General features: G+C 32.8%; 1 protein-coding gene and 1 long non-coding RNA gene across 3 annotated transcripts in view; one reads left to right on the plus strand and one right to left on the minus strand.

Moving 5' to 3' along the window:
- The first annotated feature begins 123 nt into the window (after positions 1-123).
- The window catches only part of LOC127703190 (probable tRNA N6-adenosine threonylcarbamoyltransferase), a 28,792-nt gene continuing 5,682 nt past the window's right edge, over positions 124-23,233 (plus strand). Inside the window, exons 1-9 of one of the 2 annotated variants that reach the window (XM_052207721.1) lie at positions 124-304; positions 9,165-9,288; positions 9,580-9,699; positions 12,339-12,440; positions 13,305-13,378; positions 16,968-17,063; positions 18,905-18,954; positions 19,731-19,809; positions 21,743-21,842. In XM_052207721.1, the coding sequence (XP_052063681.1) occupies positions 9,174-9,288; positions 9,580-9,699; positions 12,339-12,440; positions 13,305-13,378; positions 16,968-17,063; positions 18,905-18,954; positions 19,731-19,809; positions 21,743-21,842 (736 nt within the window). In that variant the 5' untranslated portion in view covers positions 124-304; positions 9,165-9,173. The remainder of the gene's footprint in view (positions 305-9,164; positions 9,289-9,579; positions 9,700-12,338; positions 12,441-13,304; positions 13,379-16,967; positions 17,064-18,904; positions 18,955-19,730; positions 19,810-21,742; positions 21,843-23,233) is intronic. The other variant, XM_052207722.1, reaches the window with a different exon arrangement.
- Positions 1,365-2,846, minus strand: LOC127703200 (uncharacterized). Its single transcript, XR_007982756.1, has 2 exons — positions 2,474-2,846; positions 1,365-2,154 (listed from the first exon to the last, which is right to left on the minus strand). It is a non-coding gene; the product is annotated as an uncharacterized LOC127703200 (long non-coding RNA).

The following is a 23,233-nucleotide window of genomic DNA, read 5'->3' on the forward strand; positions in this document are numbered from 1 at the left end:
TCAGACATGATGACTGTTGATTAAGAGAATTTATGAAATATCCTCGTCTTATATGAAAGATTTTATTCTAGTTATGTTGACAAAAGTTCACAATAGTTCAAAGAATAACGGGTACGGGTTCGAACTCCAGTTACTATAAAATACAAATTGAAAGTACAAACTGAAAGTAGAATTTTCTCCACAGTCCGAATCACTTGAGAGTGAGTTGAGAGTTACAAATGTATGATATGAACCAAGGACATATCCCAAGTATAAATTGATCAACAAAAGACTGTTTCGTAATCAGTGTGTTTTCTAAAAGAAGGTATTAGCAGTTCAATGAATTGAATTAATATCAATTTTATGTGCTCACTCACTGGCTGACACATGTAATGATGTATTTGTTTTTCATGTTTTTAGCCCATGCAGTACAGACATGGTAGGTATCTATACCATGGAACACCACAGAACACTTTGAAAAACTACTGTAAACACCTTTTTATATTTTTTCACCCTTATTTGAATTGCCTTTGAATGAGGATAAAATCACCATGATCACTCAGAATGGAAATGGGGAATGTGTCAAAGAGACAACAACCCGACCAAAGAGCAGAAAACAGCTGAAGGCCACCAATGGGTCTTCAACACAGCGAGAAAATCCCACACCCGGAGGAGGGCTTCAGCTGGCCCCTAAATAAAAATGTGTACTAGTTCAATGAAAATGGACATCACACTAAACTCCAAAACATATAAATGAACTAAAATAAAAAAACATACAAGACTAACAACGGCCAGTGGCTCCTGACCTGGGACAGGTGCAAAAATGTAGCGGGGGTTAAACATGTTTTGTGAGATCAACCCTCCCCCTATACCTCTAGCCAATGTAGAATAAACAAACACACAGAATAGGTAACAAAAGAAACTAAGCAAAATGACAATGATACATAAATTAACAAAGGACTACTAGCAGTTACTGACATGCCAGCTCCAGACCTCAATTAAACTGACTGAAAGATTATGTCTTCATCATATGAATATCAAGCACAATCCCTCCCGTAAGGGGTCAAGTATCAAACCATCATAAAATATATGAGAAGAACATAACATGTACCATAGTTTGTTTAATTTTCCATTGAAAAAGTGTGAGGGTATCTACACATACACCACAGTTCCATATCAACCCTCTGATTGGTTTACCAGAAGATTGAAAATAGTCATGTGGCGTATGTTAGATACCTCACACTTTTAGCCAGAACCTACAATGTAACATTTTCTTTCCTGATATATTTTTCAACTCTAAATTTTTGCTAAAACTATAGTGTTGGGTAGTTGTCTCATTGGCAAATACCCCATATCCTTTCTTTTTCTTAAAATAAATACAACAATGAATTTTAATAACTGTATTATTTTTAAAAAATGTGAAACTAGAAGCCACATATATAAATCATCTGATCCTGGAGAATGGCACACTGGTAATTTCACTACAAAAAAAAATGCATAAAATTCCATTATGCAAACATTTCACTACAAAAAAGGATGATATTCCAAAATGCATATATTCCTTTGAATAAAAGACACCACATAATCCACAAATTATGAAATACTGAAATAATCACAAATATATTTAACTTCCACTATTAAAATTGAACACACATCCAGTGAACAAACTTCCAACGCCTCCTGTAGCACTTTTTGATGGTTCACGATTTTCTGTGCGATTCTGAATTTCTGTGCTGTCTCCATGTTTAATTTTCTTGCAAATGCTTTCGCTCGGTTCAAGGATATTTGAGATATCCTTTAACATCTCATTGGAAGCCCTTTTATATTTTCTAACACTCTCCACTGACCTATGGCCTGTTCTGTTCATGATTTCTTGTTCTGGGACTCCTGCCTGGTATAATGTCGTGGCACATGTCCTTTTACCAGAGTGGTTAGTGAAATACCCATCTATTCCGGCTTCTGCACACATGGTTTTCATGATATTAGACAATTTGTTGACCCCTACCGACTGTTCACCAAACTTAATACTTCCTTTATCTAGCGGTCTCCTGTAAAAGGCTGTTCCATTTAAATCACGTACAATATTCAAATATTGTTCATATATCTTAAAAAGTACTGGATTTTGTAGATAGTGTTTTAAGTTTTTGGCACTTAAGTTCCGCTGATTGAGTCCACCTGAAAAAATGAAGTATTGACATTTAGTGACATTTAAAACATACACTGAACAAAACTAATTAATGAAATATGAAACAGTTTTATATTGCCTGGATTAGGTAAAATGTAATAAGCATACACGCTACGCAAGATATAATATACCCGTTTTTACAATGAATTTGCATAAATGAAGCACCTGTTGTAGCACGGACCTCAACGAAGACACCCGGATTTTCTGAAAATCGTCAGTCAAGTATTGTGACCAAATTACACAAAAAGAACGAATTAAAATACACAAGAAAAGAAAATACTAAAAAAATGTAAGAAAAATTTAACTGACCTTTGTACGTTTTGTTGGCTCTGCCCTTGAATAATATATAGCTTCCCGTCTGATCCTTTCCCAGTTCGAACTGGTCCACGGACAGATTCCGATGCTCATCTACACCTCTGAGTCCAAAAAGTTTACTGTTATAGAAAAACATGGTATTCATTATAGCTTTAGAACTGGTACTCCCAAGCAAACCCTTTTCCCAGAGAGTGCTTTCTGTTTCCTCGCTTATCGCCTCTGCCTGTTTAGTAGTGGTGCCTATACCCTGTTTTGTGAGTTCGGTCATGCGTGCGCTTAAAGAACGTCTGAAATCATAAAATACACAGTCTTTTTCGTCCAAAAAGTTCATATGCACACCATTCTCTCGGTGAAATCTCAGTATGCCAACGCATAAAAGATATAATGTGAATTGGGGGATACGGCTTACCATCTTTTCTTCTGGTCTCTATTACAAACTTGCTAAGCCACTGATTTACATCATTGGCGGTAAACTGTAAAAGTTCTGGAAAGCACAATAATTACTTTTCATTCGCGCAACTCTCCAGTCGTTAAATGTGGCGACACTCCAAGTAGTATTTTTCCGTGTATTTCTGCTTTCAGTTTACTTAACTAACTTATCAATATCAATATCTTCCACAAAAGAATAGCGTGAATTCTCCTTACAATTCACAGTAACAGCCTTTTCCAATTCTTCAATAATATTATCCGCCGTAAGGGGAACCTGCGTAAGTTTAAAATCTGGCAGGTCATCCATTTCAAAATCCACTTCATATTGGTCCAAAGCCTGAGAAAGAGTTAAATCCTCCAGCTTTTCGAAAGCAGTAATTTCATTTTCAACATCTTTGCATGTTTGTGATAATGTAAGATCGTCTATACTGTTGTCCCATTCAGGAATTACATTCAAAAAGTCAATGTCACTGATCTCCATTTTTGCAGCCATTTCATACGACTGAAACGCGCAAACTGATAATTCAGCGGGAAAGGCACTTTTCATCACGTGATATCAGTTAATTGTGACGTCTAATGAACTTTGACACATGTCATTTACCAAATTAAAAATTTGATTGGGTATGTGTAGATACACCACAGGATGGACTAAATTTAGTCCCTCCTATGGTGTATCTACACATACCCAACACTTTTTAATTTGGTAACTATAACCCGTATCATGCCAACAACTGGTTTTAGAATAAATGTGTTTATTTCTGATGCAAAGACCCTATGAGTGAATAAATATTAATACCAAAATATGCCATTTTTAATGACCTGACAACAGTATTGTAACTATCCCTTCTGTATAAGTCTGTTTAATGGTTTGGTTAACTTTTGAAGTGAATGTCGACATTTTTGTTCTTTGTATAGAATATTACCATAAAAGATTGGATGTGAAATACCTGAACGTATAAGATGTCTGCATGTTGATTTATATTTACGAATGACGTCCTTGTACCGATGATAAAATGTAGTAAATGTTTTGACTAGAGGATGAATACATTTGGGATCAGCCTGCCTTCATTCTCTGCTGGTTTTTGTCGGTTTGTCTGCGGAGGACCATCCGATCAGCATGCCTTCATTCCCTGCTATGTATAACTGCTAAATAATAAAAATAGAAATAGACGTACATCACCACAGAAACAAAAAGAATGGTCTTTAAAGGGATGAATATTGTCATAACAGTATACTTTCTGAAAAGTCTTCACAGTCTATTTTCTAGTCTGTAAACTACATCAAGTTTATGATGAGTCACTTAAAAACAGCTTCTTCAAAATGAATGATCTTGGTAAGTTCTCAGTTCCACCAGAAGATGTATGTGCTATTTTAATAAAATAAGGGATTGAATATTTTGGATATCTTACATTGTCTAAAGAAGGGAAAAATAACATTTTTTTTTTGACTGATTTCAGAAAAAGTTACAGTGAAAAAATGTCATTTAAAACTGTAATTATGACATGCATGAGTTAATTTCCTTTCCTTTAAAAAAAAAATTGTCTTGGCTTGTAATTCCATAAGATGGAATTGAAATTACATGCTGGTCAATTCATTAGAATGAAAAAGGTGAAAAAAAAAGAAATTAAATATGTTAAATGCTTTTTATACGACCGCAAAAAAATTTTGTGGTCGTATATTGGTATGACGTTGGCGTCGTCGTTGTCGTCGTCGTCCGGCGTCGTCGTCCGAATACATATTGGTTTTCGCACTCTAACTTTAGTTTAAGTGAATGGATCTTTTTGAAATTTGACCATAAGGTTAAATACCACAAAAGGAAGGTTGAGATTGATTTTGGGGGTTATGGTACCAACAGTTAAGGAATTAGGGGCCAAAAAGGGGCCAAAAATGAGCATTTTCTAGTTTCCAGACAATAACTGTGGAACGGTGTATGGATCTCTCTGAAATTATACTACAAGTTTCCATACCACAAAGGGATGGTTAGGATTTGCTTTGGGGGGTTATGGCTCAAACCGTTTAGGAATTAGGGGCAAAAAAGGGGGAAAAACAAGGTTGTCCTGGTTAATGGACAAATACTTTAGTACAAAACATAATTTAAAGCAGTGTAAGGGAGATAAATCAAATACATCATTGAAATTATCTCCCTTACACTGCTTTTAAATAATGTATAAAGTAATGGTTAATGAACAATAAAGATAATCTAAAACAGTGTAAGGGAGGTAATCCAAATACAACGTTTTGGTTACTTCCCTTACACTGCTTTTAAATTATGTTTAAAGAAATGCATATTTATAAAGGAAGACCAGTAAAAATATCTGCAAATGTTTTCATCTTTTTTTTTTACAAAAAAATCCATATGAAAGATTTGACACTATATTTTTATTAATTCTATTATAAAATAGATTAAGTTAGCACTATGGTAAATATTTAAATGGGTAATTATGGTTGCCAACTCCATTGGAAATTTGAATTGAGATTATAACCATATCTTGAGGGAAAGAAATTTTGGGGGAAAAAGGGGGGGGGGATAAAAAGAAATTGTGGGGGGCCAATTTTTTCTCATTTCAGATTTCAGAAATTAAAAAGAATTATTCTTCAAATATTATTTTTTTTTCAAATTTCAAATATTGAAAAATTTCAAGAAGTAATCTTTAATTGCACAGTATGGCGCATTAGATTTGTAAAATCTTTGATCACATTTATTTATTTGTTATGCCGAATCTAACAGTGTATTTAGATTTTTAATTTTGGGTCCAGTTTTCAAATTGGTCTACATTAATGTCCAAAGTGTCCAAAATTAAACTTTGTTTGATTTTAGCAAAAATTGAATATATGAGGTTCTTTGATATGCTGAATCTAAACATGTATTTAGATTTTTGATTTTTGGCCCTGTTTTCATTTTGGTTTGTTTTTATACGACCGCAAAAAAAATTTTGTGGTCGTATATTGGTATGACGTTGGCGTCGTTGTCGTCGTCCGGCGTAGTCGTCCGAAGACACATTGGTTTTCGCACTCTAACTTTAGTTTAAGTGAATGGATCTCTATGAAATTTTACCATTAGGTTCAATACCACAAAAGGAAGGTGGGGATTGATTTTGGGGGTTATGGTACCAACAGTTAAGGAATTAGGGGCCAAAAAGGGGCCAAAAATAAGCATTTTTGTAACTTCCAGACATAACTTGTGTGTTAGTATATGGATCTCTCTGACAGTGTACTACAAGGTTCCATATCACAAAGGGAATGCTGGGATTGATTTTGGGGGTAATTGCCTCCAAATTTTAGGAATTAGGGGCCAAAAAGGGGCAAAAAACAAGCATTTTTCTAGTTTCATGACAATAACTTGTGTGTAAGTGTATGGATCTTTATGAATTTGTACTACAAGGTTCCATATCACAAAGGGAATGCTGGGATTGATGTGGGGGGTAATTGCCTCCAAATTTTAGGAATAAGGGGCCAAAAATAAGCATTTTTCTAGTTTCCAGACAATAACTTGTGTTCAAGTGTATGGATCTCTCTGAAATTGTACTGCAAGGTACCATACCACAAAGGGAAGGCTGGGATTGATTTTGGGGGTAATTCCCTTGAAATTTGAGGAATTAGGGGCCATAAAGGGTAAAAAAAACCAAGCATTTTTCTAGTTTCAGGACAATAACTTGTGTGTAAGTGTATGGATCTTTATGAAATTGTACTGCAAGGTTCCATATCACAAAGGGAAAGCTGGGTTTGAGTTTGGGGGTAATTGCCCTAAATGTTTAGGAATTTGGGGCCATAAAGGGGCCAAAAAACAAGCATTTTTTTTCTTGTTTCTAGACAATAACTTGTGTTCAAGTGTATGGATCTCTCTGAAATTGTACACATACATATGAACCTCCCAACGGGAGTACAATAATCCTGTTTTCAGGGGTCTCCTCCCGACCTCTCGTTGAAGACAAAAAAATCCAGTGTATGAAATATTTCATGTATGAAAAATTTCAGCCCAACATATCTGGTGTAACTGACATTACCTGAAGTTATATTTTACCTGTAAATCAATTAACATGCATAATTATATGGCTTCACTTGTCACCTTGGGTGTCAAACATACTGGTAATCAACGATTTTTACCTCAGGCTAATTGCCGTTGTGTAATAAAACTTTGTTTTTAAAATGAATGTTGGGTTACTTCCCTTGATTTATCCAGTTTTAAGTTATTTTCCTTTAAATAATGTAAATTTTTAAAAGAATATAAATAAAATATAAATTGAACAAATAATCATAAAAGGATGGTAATTAAATGATTTTAAATGTCTTAGGACAAATAAAAAAATAATAATTTGAAAATTATTTGAGGGGTCTATACTTCCTTTCAAGGCTTAAATTGAAATTTATATTCTAACTATGAACCATGATCACAGTTTGAATGTGTTACTTATCATGCATTAAAAATCTACTTGCATAATAAAGATAAAAAAAAAAATCTTCTTGCATATAGATATAAAGGAAAGATCTACTTGCAGAAAGATAAGCAAATGTTCTGATTGCAATGAATAATGGTATAAAAGATATGACCTAAAAATTTAAAGAACATACTAAAAAAGAAGAATGTTAGATTGAACAAGTTCAAAGTTTAAAAAGATAGAGAAAATTTATAAGTACAAGGGTACTATAAACATAATACATTCGGATGGTAAGTTGAAGAAAACACACTTTAACAGACAATTTCTACAGCACATGGTTACATTTACGACAGAATTTATGTCGATTAAAAACCTCCTGATCTGAGTCCTAATCTCCTGACCAAAATTTCCCAAACTCCTGATCTGAGTTTCACAGTCCATCACATGTATGTGTACTGCAAGGTACCATACCACAAAGGGAAGGCTGGGATTGAGTTTGGGGGTGATGAATCATAAGGGGGTTAAAAAAATTTGGGTTTTTTTTTTTTTTTCCTTTTTTTTCTTTAAAATTTTCCATTTTAAATTGGTTATTTCTGATTTATATATAAAAGCAAATAATAATGATATGGTTTGAATAGATAAATTAAAATTTTTTAAGTTCTTAGACCACATTCATTCTGTGTCAGAAACCTATGCTGTGTCAAATATTTAATTACAATCCAAATTCAGTGCTGTATCAAGCTTGAATGTTGTGTCCATACTTGCCCCAACTGTTCAGGGTTCGACCTCTGCGGTTGTATCAAGCTGCGCCCCAGCGGAGCATTTTATTCATTGTCAAATTATAGATGAGAATACTCAGCCATAAAAGTACATGTATAAATGAACTTGATTTTTTGAAACTTACTGGAAGAGATTTTCACTAAAAACCAGAGATTAAGAACTCTTGAAAATTAATGGTATATTTGAGAACAGGAATATCTTGTTTTTCATCCTTGCAGTTGCAGTCAGGTCATCAAAAATTTATAAAATCCAAATTTTACAACAATATCAAGATGACCCCAGACATAAACAGATATTTACAAGTTTAATGGCTTTTATTTTCATTAAGGATATTCATGCACTACTCTTGTTTTTGGCTTTTTGTCAAATATTTGAACTCCTCTAGTTTTATCAATGTAGTGCCATTAAAAATTCTGCCTGCTAACCCTTAAGTTTCTTTTCATTATTTTATGAACATATAGTTTTAAAACCATTTTTGAAAATCTTGTAAAATCCTTGTTACTTTTTCATAGTTTTTGAGAAAAATAGGTGTCAATGTTAAATGTATGAAAAAACTAGAAAGAAACATTCCTGCCAAATTTTTAATAACCTTATAACTCAAAAACAAGGACACTATCCTTACATTTTTTTTCTGCTGTTTAAGTTCTATTATTAATACACTATCAATTGATAACAGTCTTTTAAAAAGCTTGCTATTTTGAAACAGAGGAGCTAATATCTTTAACAGAGGACTTCAAAATTGTGATACATTTTGTACCTGTCAATTTTGCTTAGGTCAGGTAGATTGATATCAGTGGTAACGAAAGTTTACCTAAAATAGAGTTTCTATCAAAGAACATCTTACTAAATCTTCAGGATCAATCATTACTTAACTTTATAATAGAATATTTTCCATTAAAAACCAAGGTATTTGAATGTTGAAGTTATCAATCATATAAAAAAAAAGTGAAGCCATCTTGCACAACAATCATTGTTTGGCCTAAAAAGACAAGGGAAGTAATATTATGCAAGTCCTAAAACAAAGACTGACACCTTTAGTATATTTGATTTTCAGAATACTTGTTTCTTGGCACAATTAGTATATACTTGTTCTTGTCTAGTTAACAGAAATGGTAATAGCAATTGGCTTCGAAGGAAGTGCCAATAAGATTGGTATTGGTATAATACAAGATGGAAAAGTGTTGTCCAATCCAAGGCGTACCTATATAACTCCACCTGGCCAAGGTATGTAATGACTTGTTTTAATATTTAGAGTTTGAAATTAACACTTGTCAATTAGCAAAATATGAGTAACATTTTGTATTTGGCATAACAGAATGTTAGGGACAGTCTGGTGTTGTTTATATAATTTTTGACTTGCCAATATACCTTATAGTAAGGGCTCATTGAGAACCTGCATCCATTTAAAAATCTTGGAATTATAGCATTTGTTGAAAAATAAGTTGAAAGTAGTAAACCGAAATTTTGAATTTATGATCCTTTTAAAACTAGTATATTGCCTTATGTAAATTACAGGTTTTTTGCCCAGAGACACAGCTAAACATCACCGAGCCAATGTTCTAGTTGTATTAAAGGAAGCTCTTGATGAGGCTAAAATAGATCCAAAAGACATTGATGTTGTGTGTTATACTAAAGGTTAGTTTGAGATTCATTTTTTATACGACCGCAAAAAAATTTTTGTGGTCGTATATTGGTATGACGTTGGCGTCGTCGTCGTCATCGTCGTCGTCGGCGTCGTCCGGCGTCGTCCGAAGACACATTGGTTTTCGCACTCTAACTTTAGTTTAAGTGAATGGATCTCTATGAAATTTTACCACAAGGTTCAATACCACAAAAGGAAGGTTGGGATTGTTTTTGGGGGTTATGGTACCAACAGTAAAGGAATTAGGGGCCAAAAAGGGGCCAAAAATAAGCATTTTTGTAACTTCCAGACATAACTTGTGTGTTAGTGTATGGATCTCTCTGACATTGTACCACAAGGTTCCATATCACAAAAGGAATGCTGGGATTGATTTTGGGGGTAATTGCCTCAAAATTTTAGGAATTAGGGGCAAAAAAAGGGGCAAAAAACAAGCATTTTTCTAGTTTCATAACACTAACTTGTGTGTAAGTGTATGGATCTTTCTGAAATTGTACTACAAGGTTCCATATCACAAAGGAAAAGCTGGAATTGAGTTTGGGGGTAATTGCCGAAATGTTTAGGAATTGGGGGCCAAAAAGGGGCCAAAAATAAGCATTTTTCTAGTTTCCAGACAATAACTTGTGTTCAAGTGTATGGATCTCTCTGAAATTGTACTGCAAGGTACCATACCAGAAAGGGAAGGCTGGGATTGATGATGGGGGTAATTGCCTCAATATTTTAGGAATTAGGGGCCAAAAAGGGGCAAAAAACAAGCATTTTTCTAGTTTCAGGACAATAACTTGTGTTCAAGTGTATGGATCTCTCTGAAATTGTACTGCAAGGTACCATACCACAAAGGGAAGGCTGGGATTGATGATGGGGGTAATTGCCTCAATATTTTAGGAATTAGGGGCCAAAAAGGGGCAAAAAACAAGCATTTTTCTAGTTTCAGGACAATAACTTGTGTGTAAGTGTATGGATCTTTCTGAAATTGTACTACAAGGTTCCATATCACAAAGGGAAAGCTGGGTTTGAGTTTGGGGGTAATTGCCCTAAACGTTTAGGAATTGGGGCCAAAAAGGGGCCAAAAAACACATTTTTCTAGTTTCCAGACAATAACTTGTGTTCAAGTGTATGGATCTCTCTGAAATTGTACTGCAAGGTACCATTCCACAAAGGGAAGGCTGGGATTGAGTTTGGGGTGATGAATCATAAGGGGGTTCAAAAAATTTGGAGGGGGGGGGATTTTTTTTTTTTTCCTTTTTTTTTTCTTTTAAAATTTAGCCATTTTATGTTGGTTATTTCTGATTTATATTTAAAAGCAAATAATAATGATATGGTAGGAGATACACACCAAACAGGATGTGTAAATTATTATATAATAAGTATTGTGCAATAGCAAGAAATTTTCAATTGCGCAGTATTGCACAATAGCAAGAAATCTTCAATTGCACAGTATTGTGCAATAGCAAGAAATCTTCAATTGCACAGTATTGCGCAATAGCAAGAAATATCCAATAGCACAATATTGCGCAATAGCAAGAAATTGTCAATTGTACAGTATTGCGCAATAGCAAGAAATATTTAATTGCACAGTATTGTGCAAAAGAAGATACTTCGTATAAATTGCTTATTTCTTGACCAATTTCAATGGGGTTTTATTCTTGAATTCTTGGGTTTCTTTAATATGCTGAATCCAACCGTGTATTTAGTTGTTGGATTTTGGGCCCCATTTTTAAATTGGTCAACATTGAGGTCCAAAGGGTCCAAAATTAAACTTTGTTTGATTTCATCAAAAATTGAATTATTGGGGTTCTTTGATATGCCGAATCTAACCATGTATTTAGATTCTTAATTTTTGGTTCCGTTTTCAAATTGGTCTACATTAAGGTCCAGAGGGTCCAAAATTAAACTTAGTTTGATTTTAACAAAAATTGAATTCTTAGGGTTCTTTGATATGCTGAATCTAAACATGTATTTAGATTTTTGATTATGGGCCCAGTTTTCAAGTTGGTCCAAATCGGGGTCCAAAATTAAACTTTGTTTGATTTCAACAAAAATTGAATATATGGGGTTCTTTGATATGCTGAATCTAACAATGTATTTAGATTTTTGATTTTTGGGCCGCGTTATCAACTTTGTCCACATTGAGGTCAAAAGGGTCCAAAATTAAACTTTGTTTGATTTCATCAAAAATTGAATTCTTGGGGTTCTTTGATATGCTGAATCTAACCATGTATTTAGATTTTGGATATTGGACCATAATAGGTGAATGTCCAATTTAAAATTTTTAAGTTCTTAGACCACATTCATTCTGTGTCAGAAACCTATGCTGTGTCAAATATTTAATCACAATCCAAATGCAAAGCTGTATCAAGCTTGAATGTTGTGTCCATACTTGCCCCAACTGTTCAGGGTTCGACCTCTGCGGTCGTATCAAGCTGCGCCCTGCGGAGCATTTTATTTTTTTATGAACTTAATTTGGTTTTTTCACCAAGTTTTTTTTTCAGTATGAACTGATTGATGATTCCATAATTCAATATTTTTGGTCATTGCTATTTATGGATTTTTCCATATAATTGTTGTTCTCCAAATAAAAAGATATATTACATAACATTTTAATGTGTTTTTGAATTTTATTGTATTTTTACAGGTCCAGGAATGGGTGCCCCATTGGTATCTGTTGCCATTGTTGCCAGAACAGTAGCACAGTTATGGCAGAAACCAATCATTGGAGTAAATCACTGTATTGGACGTATCCCTAACTTCTCAGTGATTTTATATTTGTTGCTATTTGCTATTCTTAAATACTATTTACCTGCCAACATTTCAAAATGCCCATGGGGTTTTCTGTGCAAGATAGCTCTCATAGTCCTACAAAACCTTTAAAGGTGCCTTCAAATTTATTTTAATGTTGTTTTTTAGCTTCTTCATACTTTTACAATCCTATACCCATGTTAAAACTGATTGTTTTGTTTTAAATTGTGGACAAAATTCTCTTTCACAATTTCAATTTGGGAGCCTCCATGAGGGAAATCCCCCGCAAATAGTGACAGTTGGCAGGTATGAAATAGCATATATTATTGTGGATCTTCAGCAACAAACAACCTAATGTGGATTCATTTATTGTAGTAGGTACCAATTTTCATGGATAAGGGAAAATTGTTTATTCTTTAATATTTGATTTTGTGGTATTACAACAGTCTACATACATGTGTATATAAAATTCGTAGAGTCATCTGTACATACTAAATCCAGGAAAATTGGTTTCCCGCAAATAATAATGAATCCACAGTATATGATAAAAATTGATATTATTAAAGTCATTAAAGAAATACTTTATAGCCAGTGCACGATTCAGCATTTAGAAGAATGTGACTTGTTTTCTGGGAGTTTTCTCCAGTCTTTGCAATAAGATATTTTAAGGATGGGAAGATCTTGTCAAGTCTTATTCAATTGAATAGAAATGTTGTCATCCAATTCATTCATTGGTAGAAACTGTATATAAATTTCAATTGCATAATTACCAGCCATCATATGAATGACAAATACACACAACAGAAATAGTAGGTGGAAATGTAAATAGTTTATATCAGTTTTAACCTTAAATATAAACCAGATATAGAGATGGGTAGATTAATAACAGGTGCAGAAAACCCTACTGTTTTATATGTTAGTGGTGGTAATACACAGGTAGGTGTTTAATCATATGTGTTTATTTCTTGAGAGTGTTTAGGGGGAGATCTTCATACTGGTATATGGGTATTGCATTAAAATAAGTGCCTATTGTTCTGAAATATTTTTTTTATTTCACAATCTTAGTAGAATACTATAAATCATCAGCTTTGGAGATCAAATAAAGCTCTAAATAGGGAATATTCATGCAAAACCCGTTTTCTGCATGTCAGTATTTTTGAAATGGCAAGAAAACCATATTGTAAATGTCATAAATTTCAAGTGATATGCTTGGAGGAATATCGGAGATATGATGTTGCTAACAATAAAATTGATTTCTAATCTTTTTTCTTAAAATTTTCTTAACTAAAAACATGTAAGAGGTAAAAAACTGTGATGTATCTTCGTTTTTCATTTTCTTTCCCTACATGTGAATGTTGTTGTGTTGTAGAAATATTGAATCATGTCAGAACAAACACAGATGATCTTTCTAAAATAAACACATGGTATTCTTGTTTTATGAGATAAAAGGACAAATTTCTAAGTTTTGGCAGTAAAAGATGCTCTAGATTTTTATACGACCGCAAAAAATTTTTTGTGGTCGTATATTGGTATGACGTTGGCGTCGTCGTCGTCCGGCGTTGTCGTCGTCGTCGTCGTCCGGCGTCGTCTGGCGTCGTCCGAAGACACATTGGTTTTCGCACTCTAACTTTAGTTTAAGTGAATGGATCTTTATGAAATTTTACCACAAGGTTCAATACCACAAAAGGAAGGTTGGGATTGATTTTGGGGGTTATGGTAATAACAGTAAAGGAATTAGGGGCCAAAAAGGGGCCAAAAATAAGCATTTTTGTAACTTCCAGACATAACTTGTGTGTTAGTGTATGGATCTCTCTGACATTGTACCACAAGGTTCCATATCACTAAAGGAATGCTGGGATTGATTTTGGGGGTAATTGCCTCCAAATTTTAGGAATTAGGGGCCAAAAAAGGGGCAAAAAACAAGCATTTTTCTAGTTTCATGACAATAACTTGTGTGTAAGTGTATGGATCTTTCTGAAATTGTACTACAAGGGTCCAAATCACAAAGGGAAAGCTGGGTTTGAGTTTGGGGGTAATTGCCCTAAACGTTTAGGAATTTGGGGCCAAAAAGGGGCCAAAAATAAGCATTTTTTTCTAGTTTCCAGACAATAACTTGTGTTCAAGTGTATGGATCTCTCTGAAATTGTACTGCAAGGTACCATACCACAAAGGGAAGGCTGGGATTGAGTTTGGGGGTGATGAATCATAATGGGGGTTCAAAAAATTTTGGGGGGGGATTTATTTTTTTTTCCTTTTTTTTCTTTTTTTCCTTTTTTGTTTCTTTTAAAATTTTCCATTTTAAGTTGGTTATTTCTGATTTATATTTAAAATCAAATAATAATGATATGGTAGGAGATACACACCAAACAGGATGTGTAAATTATTATATAATAAGTATTGTGCAATAGCAAGAAATTTTCAATTGCACAGTATTGCACAATAGCAAGAAATCTTCAATTGCACAGTATTGCGCAATAGCAAGAAATCTTCAATTGCACAGTATTGCGCAATAGCAAGAAATATCCAATAGCACAATATTGCGCAATAGCAAGAAATCGTCAATTGTACAGTATTGCGCAATAGCAAGAAATATTTAATAGCACAGGATTGTGCAAAAGAAGATACTTCCTATAAATTGCTTATTTCTTGACCAATTTCAATGGGGTTTTATTCTTGATTTCATGGGGTTCTTTAATATGCTGAATCTAACCATGTATTTAGTTTTTGGATTTTGGGCCCCGTTTTTAAATTGGTCCACATTGAGGTCCAAAGGGTCCAAAATTAAACTTTGTTTGATTTCATCAAAAATTGAATTATTGGGGTTCTTTGATATGCCGAATCTAACTGTGTATTTAGATTCTTAAATTTTGGTTCCGTTTTCAAATTGGTCTACATTAAGGTCCAAAGGGTCCAAAATTAAACTTAGTTTGATTTTAACAAAAATTGAATTCTTAGGGTTCTTTGATATGCTGAATCTAAACATGTATTTAGATTTTTGATTATGGGCCCAGTTTTCAAGTTGGTCCAAATCGGGGTCCAAAATTAAACTTTGTTTGATTTCAACAAAAATTGAATATATGGGGTTCTTTGATATGCTGAATCAAACCATGTATTTAGATTTTTGATTTTTGGGCCCCGTTATCAACTTTGTCCACATTGAGGTCAAAAGGGTCCAAAATTAAACTTTGTTTGATTTCATCAAAAATTGAATTATTGGGGTTCTTTGATATGCCGAATCTAACCGTGTATTTAGATTCTTAATTTTTGGTTCCGTTTTCAAATTGGTCTACATTAAGGTCCAAAGGGTCCAAAATTAAACTTAGTTTGATTTTAACAAAAATTGAATTCTTAGGGTTCTTTGATATGCTGAATCTAAACATGTATTTAGATTTTTGATTATGGGCCCAGTTTTCAAGTTGGTCCAAATCGGGGTCCAAAATTAAACTTTGTTTAATTTCAACAAAAATTGAATATATGGGGTTCTTTGATATGCTGAATCTAACCATGTATTTAGATTTTTGATTTTTGGGCCCCGTTATCAACTTTGTCCACATTGAGGTCAAAAGGGTCCAAAATTAAACTTTGTTTGATTTCATCAAAAATTGAATTATTGGGGTTCTTTGATATGCCGAATCTAACCGTGTATTTAGATTCTTAATTTTTGGTTCCGTTTTCAAATTGGTCTACATTAAGGTCCAAAGGGTCCAAAATTAAACTTAGTTTGATTTTAACAAAAATTGAATTCTTAGGGTTCTTTGATATGCTGAATCTAAACATGTATTTAGATTTTTGATTATGGGCCCAGTTTTCAAGTTGGTCCAAATCGGGGTCCAAAATTAAACTTTGTTTGATTTCAACAAAAATTGAATATATGGGGTTCTTTGATATGCTGAATCTAACCATGTATTTAGATTTTTGATTTTTGGGCCCCGTTATCAACTTTGTCCACATTGTGGTCAAAAGGGTCCAAAATTAAACTTTGTTTGATTTCATCAAAAATTGAATTCTTGGGGTTCTTTGATATGCTGAATCTAACCATGTATTTAGATTTTGGATATTGGACCATAATAGGTGAATGTCCAATTTAAAATTTTTAAGTTCTTAGACCACATTCAATCTGTGTTAGAAACCTATGCTGTGTCAAATATTTAATCACAATCCAAATCCAAAGCTGTATCAAGCTTGAATGTTTTGTCCATACTTCCCCCAACTGTTCAGGGTTCGACCTCTGCGGTCGTATCAAGCTGCGCCCTGCGGAGCATTTTATTTCATGTGGAATTATTGTACTGAAAAGATGAATGTTCAACAATATAACAAGTATATTAGAAATAACTATTTCAAAATGTTTTACCAGAAGTGTATTTGGATGTAAGTTTTAAAAAACTTTGAGAAATTAAGGAGTTTATGGACAAAATGCATAGACTCGGTATTCAGAGTGGTTACAAAAAATTGAAGAAAAGTTGAAAATGCAAAGCATAAATCCTTAAGTTCTTTTACATCTTTTAAAATTATATTTTATATTTAGGTGATAGCTTATTTACAAAAAAGATACAGAATATTTGGAGAGACTATAGATATTGCTGTTGGAAATTGTTTAGATAGATTTGCCAGAGTACTAAAGGTATAATTAAAACTAAAATTCAGATTCAGATTATTTTATTGAAAAAATACAAAATACAATGTTAAAATTTTTTGATAAAATACCAAGCAATTATCATTTAAAATGAAGAGCACTCATGGCAAAATATAAAAAAAAAACCACCAGGAGCCGATCCAGCCATTTTTAAAAGGGGGGGGGGTTGTTCCAACACATCAACACATGCAAGTCATATAAAAAGGGGGGATTTCCAACAATATGTCCTCATTCAAAGCATTAGTTGTCGAACAAAAACTTGGGTTCCAACCCCTGGAACACCTCCCCCTGGATCCACCACTGCCCACATAGGATCATATCAAAGTGTGTTATTATCATAACATCAATTTTCATTGTTTCAGCTATTTATTGGATGAACACAACTATAATTTTTGGATACAGATTCTCCTTTAGAAAATGTTATCTTATATATAAACATGTATAGATAGCTTATATCTTGTATACTACTTGTAAAGAAGATGTAAAATAATTTTATCCTTTGTGTCAAAATTTTGTTTTGAAACTAAAAGATTTGAAATTTTAACAATATAGATTATTGTTAGTGTTTCATTCAAAGAGATATTGAAAGCATTGCATATAAGAGGGGGTGGATTGAGGGCCCTTCATTTTTATACTTTTATTTATTTTAGCTCGTTTTTCTCTATTCTTTATATTTCAGCACCCCATTTTTAGCTCACCGGGGCCCAAAGGGCCCCATGTGAGCTTATGCCTTCACTTGGCGTCCGTCGTAGTCTGTCGTCGTCTGTCATCGTCGTAACTATTTCAAAAATCTTCTCCTCTGAAACTACTAAGCCAAATACCTTCAAACTTTAATTAAATGTTCCTTAGGGTATCTAGTTTATAAATTGTATCCAAAGTTTTGATCCATCGACAAACATGGCCACCATGGCTAAAAATAGAACATAGGGGTCAAATGCAGTTTTTGGCTTATATCTCAAAAACTAAAGCTTTTAGAGAAAATCTGACATGGGGTAAAATTGTTCATTTGGTCAAGATCTATCAGCTCTGAAATTTTCAGACGAATGGAACAACCCATTGTTGGGTTGCTGCCAACGAATTGGTAGTTTTAACAAAATTTTGCAGTTTTTTGTTATTATTTTGAATATTATTATAGATATATATAAACTGTAAGCAGCAATAATGTTCAGCAAAGTAAGATCTACAAAAAAGTTAATGTGACCATAATTGTCAATTGACCCCTTAAGGAGTTATTGCCCTTTAAAGACAAGTTTACACAATTTGTTCATCAAGTTTGCTAACATTTAAAAATCTTCTCCTCTGAAATACAGGTGAGTGATTCAGGCTCTTGAGAGCCTCTTGTTCTTTATTCTTTATTTTTTTTTGTCCATTTTTCTCTATTCTTTATTATTTTGGGCCTTTATTCTGCATTTTTTGTCCATTATTCTCTATTCTGTAAACCTCATCCAGACCCTCATATAATGTAATTTATTATACTTGTATGTATTTTAATTGTGATGTTTCTTCACTTTGTACAAACTTAGTATAAACAATTTATAACAGGTTAATTTGCTCTAAATTCACAGAAAAAGAAATGTCTTATTACACTTTAATTGCTTACTTTTTTAAGTCTTTCATGTAAATGTTAATATCAGCTGTGGCTAGATAGAGCAGTTTGATTAAAGTTGAATGCGAACCAAGAAAACAGACCGTGGGTTCATTGCATAGGATAGACACACACTAAGTTAGGGGCACTCAAGTCACCCTTACCTGAGACAGCTTTAGAAACGGAAACTAATTCATTTGATAAATGGATAAGAGACAGTTAATATATTTATATTTATTTATAGCTTTCAAATGATCCAAGTCCTGGTTACAACATTGAACAAATGGCTAAAAAGTGAGTTAATTTTTGTTAGAGTTAGAATAATAAGGTAGAATCTTCATTTCTTTTGAATTTATATTATCTGAATACTGCATGTAAATTGAGAAATTATTGTGATGTTTTTATTCATGCCAAAAATGCAACAGTATCATGTTCACAATGATAAAAACTCACATTTAAATTTCAGTAGTGTTCTTCTTTCGTGAAATTTTGCAATTGCATTAATTAGATTTTACATTTCTGCCAGTTGTTTAGGATTTGCAATAATAAATGCGCCCAATAATTTCTGAATTTACGGTAGTTAAATTTCTCCTGAATAGAAGTTTTTTTTAAAGTAAACTCCTTTTATTGCTTCCATTAGTAAACCAGAGCTTTGGCATATCAGAAATGCCTCTGATCTTAAAGATTCTAAGAATTCCTTTGTACTAAGGATATTTAATGTTGTAGATTTTGATGTACCTTAGACATATCAGTGATGCTTCAGTCCAAAATAATTGTGAATCAGAATCTAAACAATAACCATAAAGATCTGAAATTACAACAAGGATTCAGAACTTCTGGTGAAGGTGATAGTTACTTTCCTGAAAATTCTCAGTTTTGTTACTGCAAATTACTCCTCAAGATACTGAAACACAAATTTCATACAAGCACCAAATAGTGTGCTTCTGCATGTAATTGTTTCTCATAAAATCATGAGAAGTGAATTCTCGAAAGCTAATTGATGACATAGAAGTTAGTAAAATGAAGGTGGGATAAGCCATTTGATATATATATAAAGATGTATTTTTCAGGGGAAAGAAATATTTAGAACTTCCCTACACTGTCAAAGGAATGGATGTGTCATTTTCAGGACTCTTGTCATTTATAGAGGTATGTTTAATCATCAGTAAAAAAATTCTTTATATATAGATTCATTTTCTATTTATCATAGGGTATAATGTTTTTGACCCTTCAGTCCGTCTGTCAGTTTCTCTGAAACCACAAACAGGGGTGTGGAAATGCTATGTCCGACTTACCTGACTCGTACATTTGACCGACTGGACAAGCATATTTTTGTGTCTTTGTTGCCTGTGGACAAGTAAAAAAAAAATGTCGCTGGACAATTTAAATTTATATAATCATATAGAAAAGTACTCAAAATTTATTCATCAAAGTAGAAAAAATATCAAATAACAAGACGAAAGCAACATGTTTAAGTAAAACAACATCAATGATCAAGAAATAGATCGATTTTCAAACAACAAAAAATAAGTATGTGGACCAAGTTTCATTAATAATCTGATTTTTTCCCATTGATCCGTGATCGTCGATCAGGTTATAGCAAGGATACACTGCAAATGGTCATTATTAACTTTGAAAACTAATGACCAGTCGAGTTGGATAAGCATCTTTAGACAGGTCACTGCTCTGAGTTGACCAATGGAGAAGAGGCACCTCATAAAAAATAAAATTGTTTGATGACAGGAAAGGAAATCAGAAGCGGGAAAGGACGAATAGTTTGAAAATAAATGGAATAGAGGATTCTAAAATTCTATAATGTTTTGATTTTCTCTAAGTTATCTAAAAAAAATCTCAATTTTACAACTGGCCTACCAAAAGTTTTATCTTTTAAAAGAAGGAGGAGGGGTTGCAAACAACAATTCAATAATTCATCAATTATTTGGTTTTCATCTCTTCATTAACTTAAAAACTTCGCACAGGCTCACAGTGAAGACATATAAGTCATGATGTAATTTCCCAGGTTCATGTAAGCTAGCATCGTTAAAGGTTGCAAAATTGGTTTCTAGATTCTTTAGTTAAAAGTTGATTTTTTGGTTGGTTTCTACCTCATGGGTGTATACTCTACTTATCTTTTTATCATTCTATCATACAAAGACCATGAATACCATTTTCATTGTGTTTCAAAACAGTTTTAGAAACATACACGTTTACAATAAAATACATCTTCTTCATTCCAAAATTCATTAAGAAATCAGGGCAAGTGACTTTTCTGCCAGACAAGTAAAATTTACAATTTCTCTTGCTCGGTGACAAGTGATCACAACAAATATTTCCACACACCTTACACAACAGAATATCATGAAACCTTGTAGATAATTAGGAAATACTATGTAGATGTGCATATCGACAGTTAGGAGTTATGGCCCTTTGAACTTAAGAATTTTTACCTAAATATACTACTTCAGCAGTTTGTTAGCTCAATTGCTCTGAAACCACACAAAAGAATTTCATGAAACTTTGTAGTTTATGAGGACATAGTATGTAGATGTGCATATTCACAAGAAATTTTTATCAGTTGACTTTTGTAGGAGTTATGAGATTTTGAACATAGGAATCTGGTGAGATTTTGTTTGCCAAGTGACAATGTGGGGTGACAAGGTGGGGGTATGTGAGCTTGCTCACAAAGGTTCTTTCAATTATTGATCATTTTGCAATGAGCAAAAACAATTCACCAGCATATTTATTTCTGTAATTTCATAGTACATTCATAGGTGCAAAAAAAAGTATCCCTAAAAGATATTATATTTAGAAATAATATTATACTACCTCCTTAAATAAAACAAAACTGTTGAAAAACCAAATTGACTAACAAAACTGCAAAATTTGATACCACAAACAAATTAATATGGTACTTTTACAATGGACATATTGCATTGCATAAGTTTGTAAATTAAATTTTACATGCAAAAAATGTATTATAAAACAATTTCAAAATAAGTTGGAATGAGTTTTCCCTAGATTGACATGATTGTTGACTATGAAAACAGAATGATAAAATTCTATACTTGAATCTTACTACCAGGAAAAGGCCCCTCAGGTTCTGAAGACAGGAGAATATACACCAGAAGATTTATGTTTTTCTCTTCAAGAAACAGTTTTCTCTATGTTAATTGAAATTACAGGTAAGAATTGTTTTACTTGTGTACTTGGCATGCTATTGTAAAATTCAATTCTACAGAAGCATAAAATATTTTGTACAGGAAAAAAAATGGCATATGTCAAACTAAAAAATCAGGAAATTCAATTAGATTCAATAGTAGATTTTTAAGCTTTGATTTACCTTAATTCCCTGAATACTTTTTTGTTGTTGTTTATAAAATAATGTTGGTGCATTTAATTTCATACATGTAATGTTGGCATAAGCTGCAAACAGAGTAACAATAAATAGGTAATAGAAGTAGATTTATTCTAGACTGTTTCAAAATCCGTGAATGAAATAAAAGGAATTGATTAATATACCCAACATATGTGAATATATCTGCAAAACTTGTATACTTTCTTTTCCTGATACCTTAATGCATTATACTTTCACATATCCTCCTTTTAAAGAAAGAAACAGAAAGCAATTAGAAAAAAAAAATAAATGAGATCCCAGAATGTTTAAAAAATAAAAACAGCCAACAGGTGAATGATGTGGTGATCTGCCACAAATGACAGATTTTTCTGATGAAAATATAAAAGATAACAAGGAACCATAAAAGGGTTAATGCTGATTACACTGTTCACTGAGCATAGAAATGTGATAGCAGGAAATAAGATTCTCAGGTTAAGGTGGTACACCTTGACTAAAATTAATTTGGCTCGTTTAATTTTCATAAAATTGTGACAAAATATTTACTTTGACCCTTTAACAAAAATATAAAAATTTCAAAAAACTTGAACCACACACATTATCCGAAAAAATTCATTGGATATAATGCAGTTTGACAAACACTGATTTTGATCATTGAGAAGCTTAATATTTCCTTAACAATAGAATGTGATTAAAACATTCAGCTGATTTTTACAGAGTTATCTCCCTGAAGTGTCATGTACCACCTTAAAGTTTTTGGTTAAGGTAGTTTAGCATGAACTTTCGGTCATATCAACTTTATATGTTGATTTGTATACTTGTTCATTGTGATTTGATTTTTTAAAACAATATGACTAATTATAATTTTAAGGTGGCTGGGGTGTCTTCCTCCATCTTGGATTTTGAAGTAGCAGATAACAATCGGTCTTGATCTTTTATGAAATGTGCAATTTTTGCTAGTAGTATGTAATTCATGTGTAAGACTTTTCATGTATTATAGAAAAATATGTGTTTTATCATATTTATGTCTGTATTTTCTAAAAAACACAATACTTTTGTTTGATTCATTTTTTTTCATCTTTGCCAAATAAGGGGAGATAACTCAGATTAAGTAATTTTTATAATAGAAAGTGTTGTGAATTTACATATTTTAATATGTACCAAGAAAAGAAGTCTGGTGACCCTATTTTTTCTTTTTCTTATCTGAAATCATGTTATAAG

The sequence above is a fragment of the Mytilus californianus genome, unplaced genomic scaffold (genome assembly GCF_021869535.1).
Source record: "Mytilus californianus isolate M0D057914Y unplaced genomic scaffold, xbMytCali1.0.p SCAF_5, whole genome shotgun sequence".
NCBI lineage: Eukaryota > Metazoa > Mollusca > Bivalvia > Mytilida > Mytilidae > Mytilus > Mytilus californianus.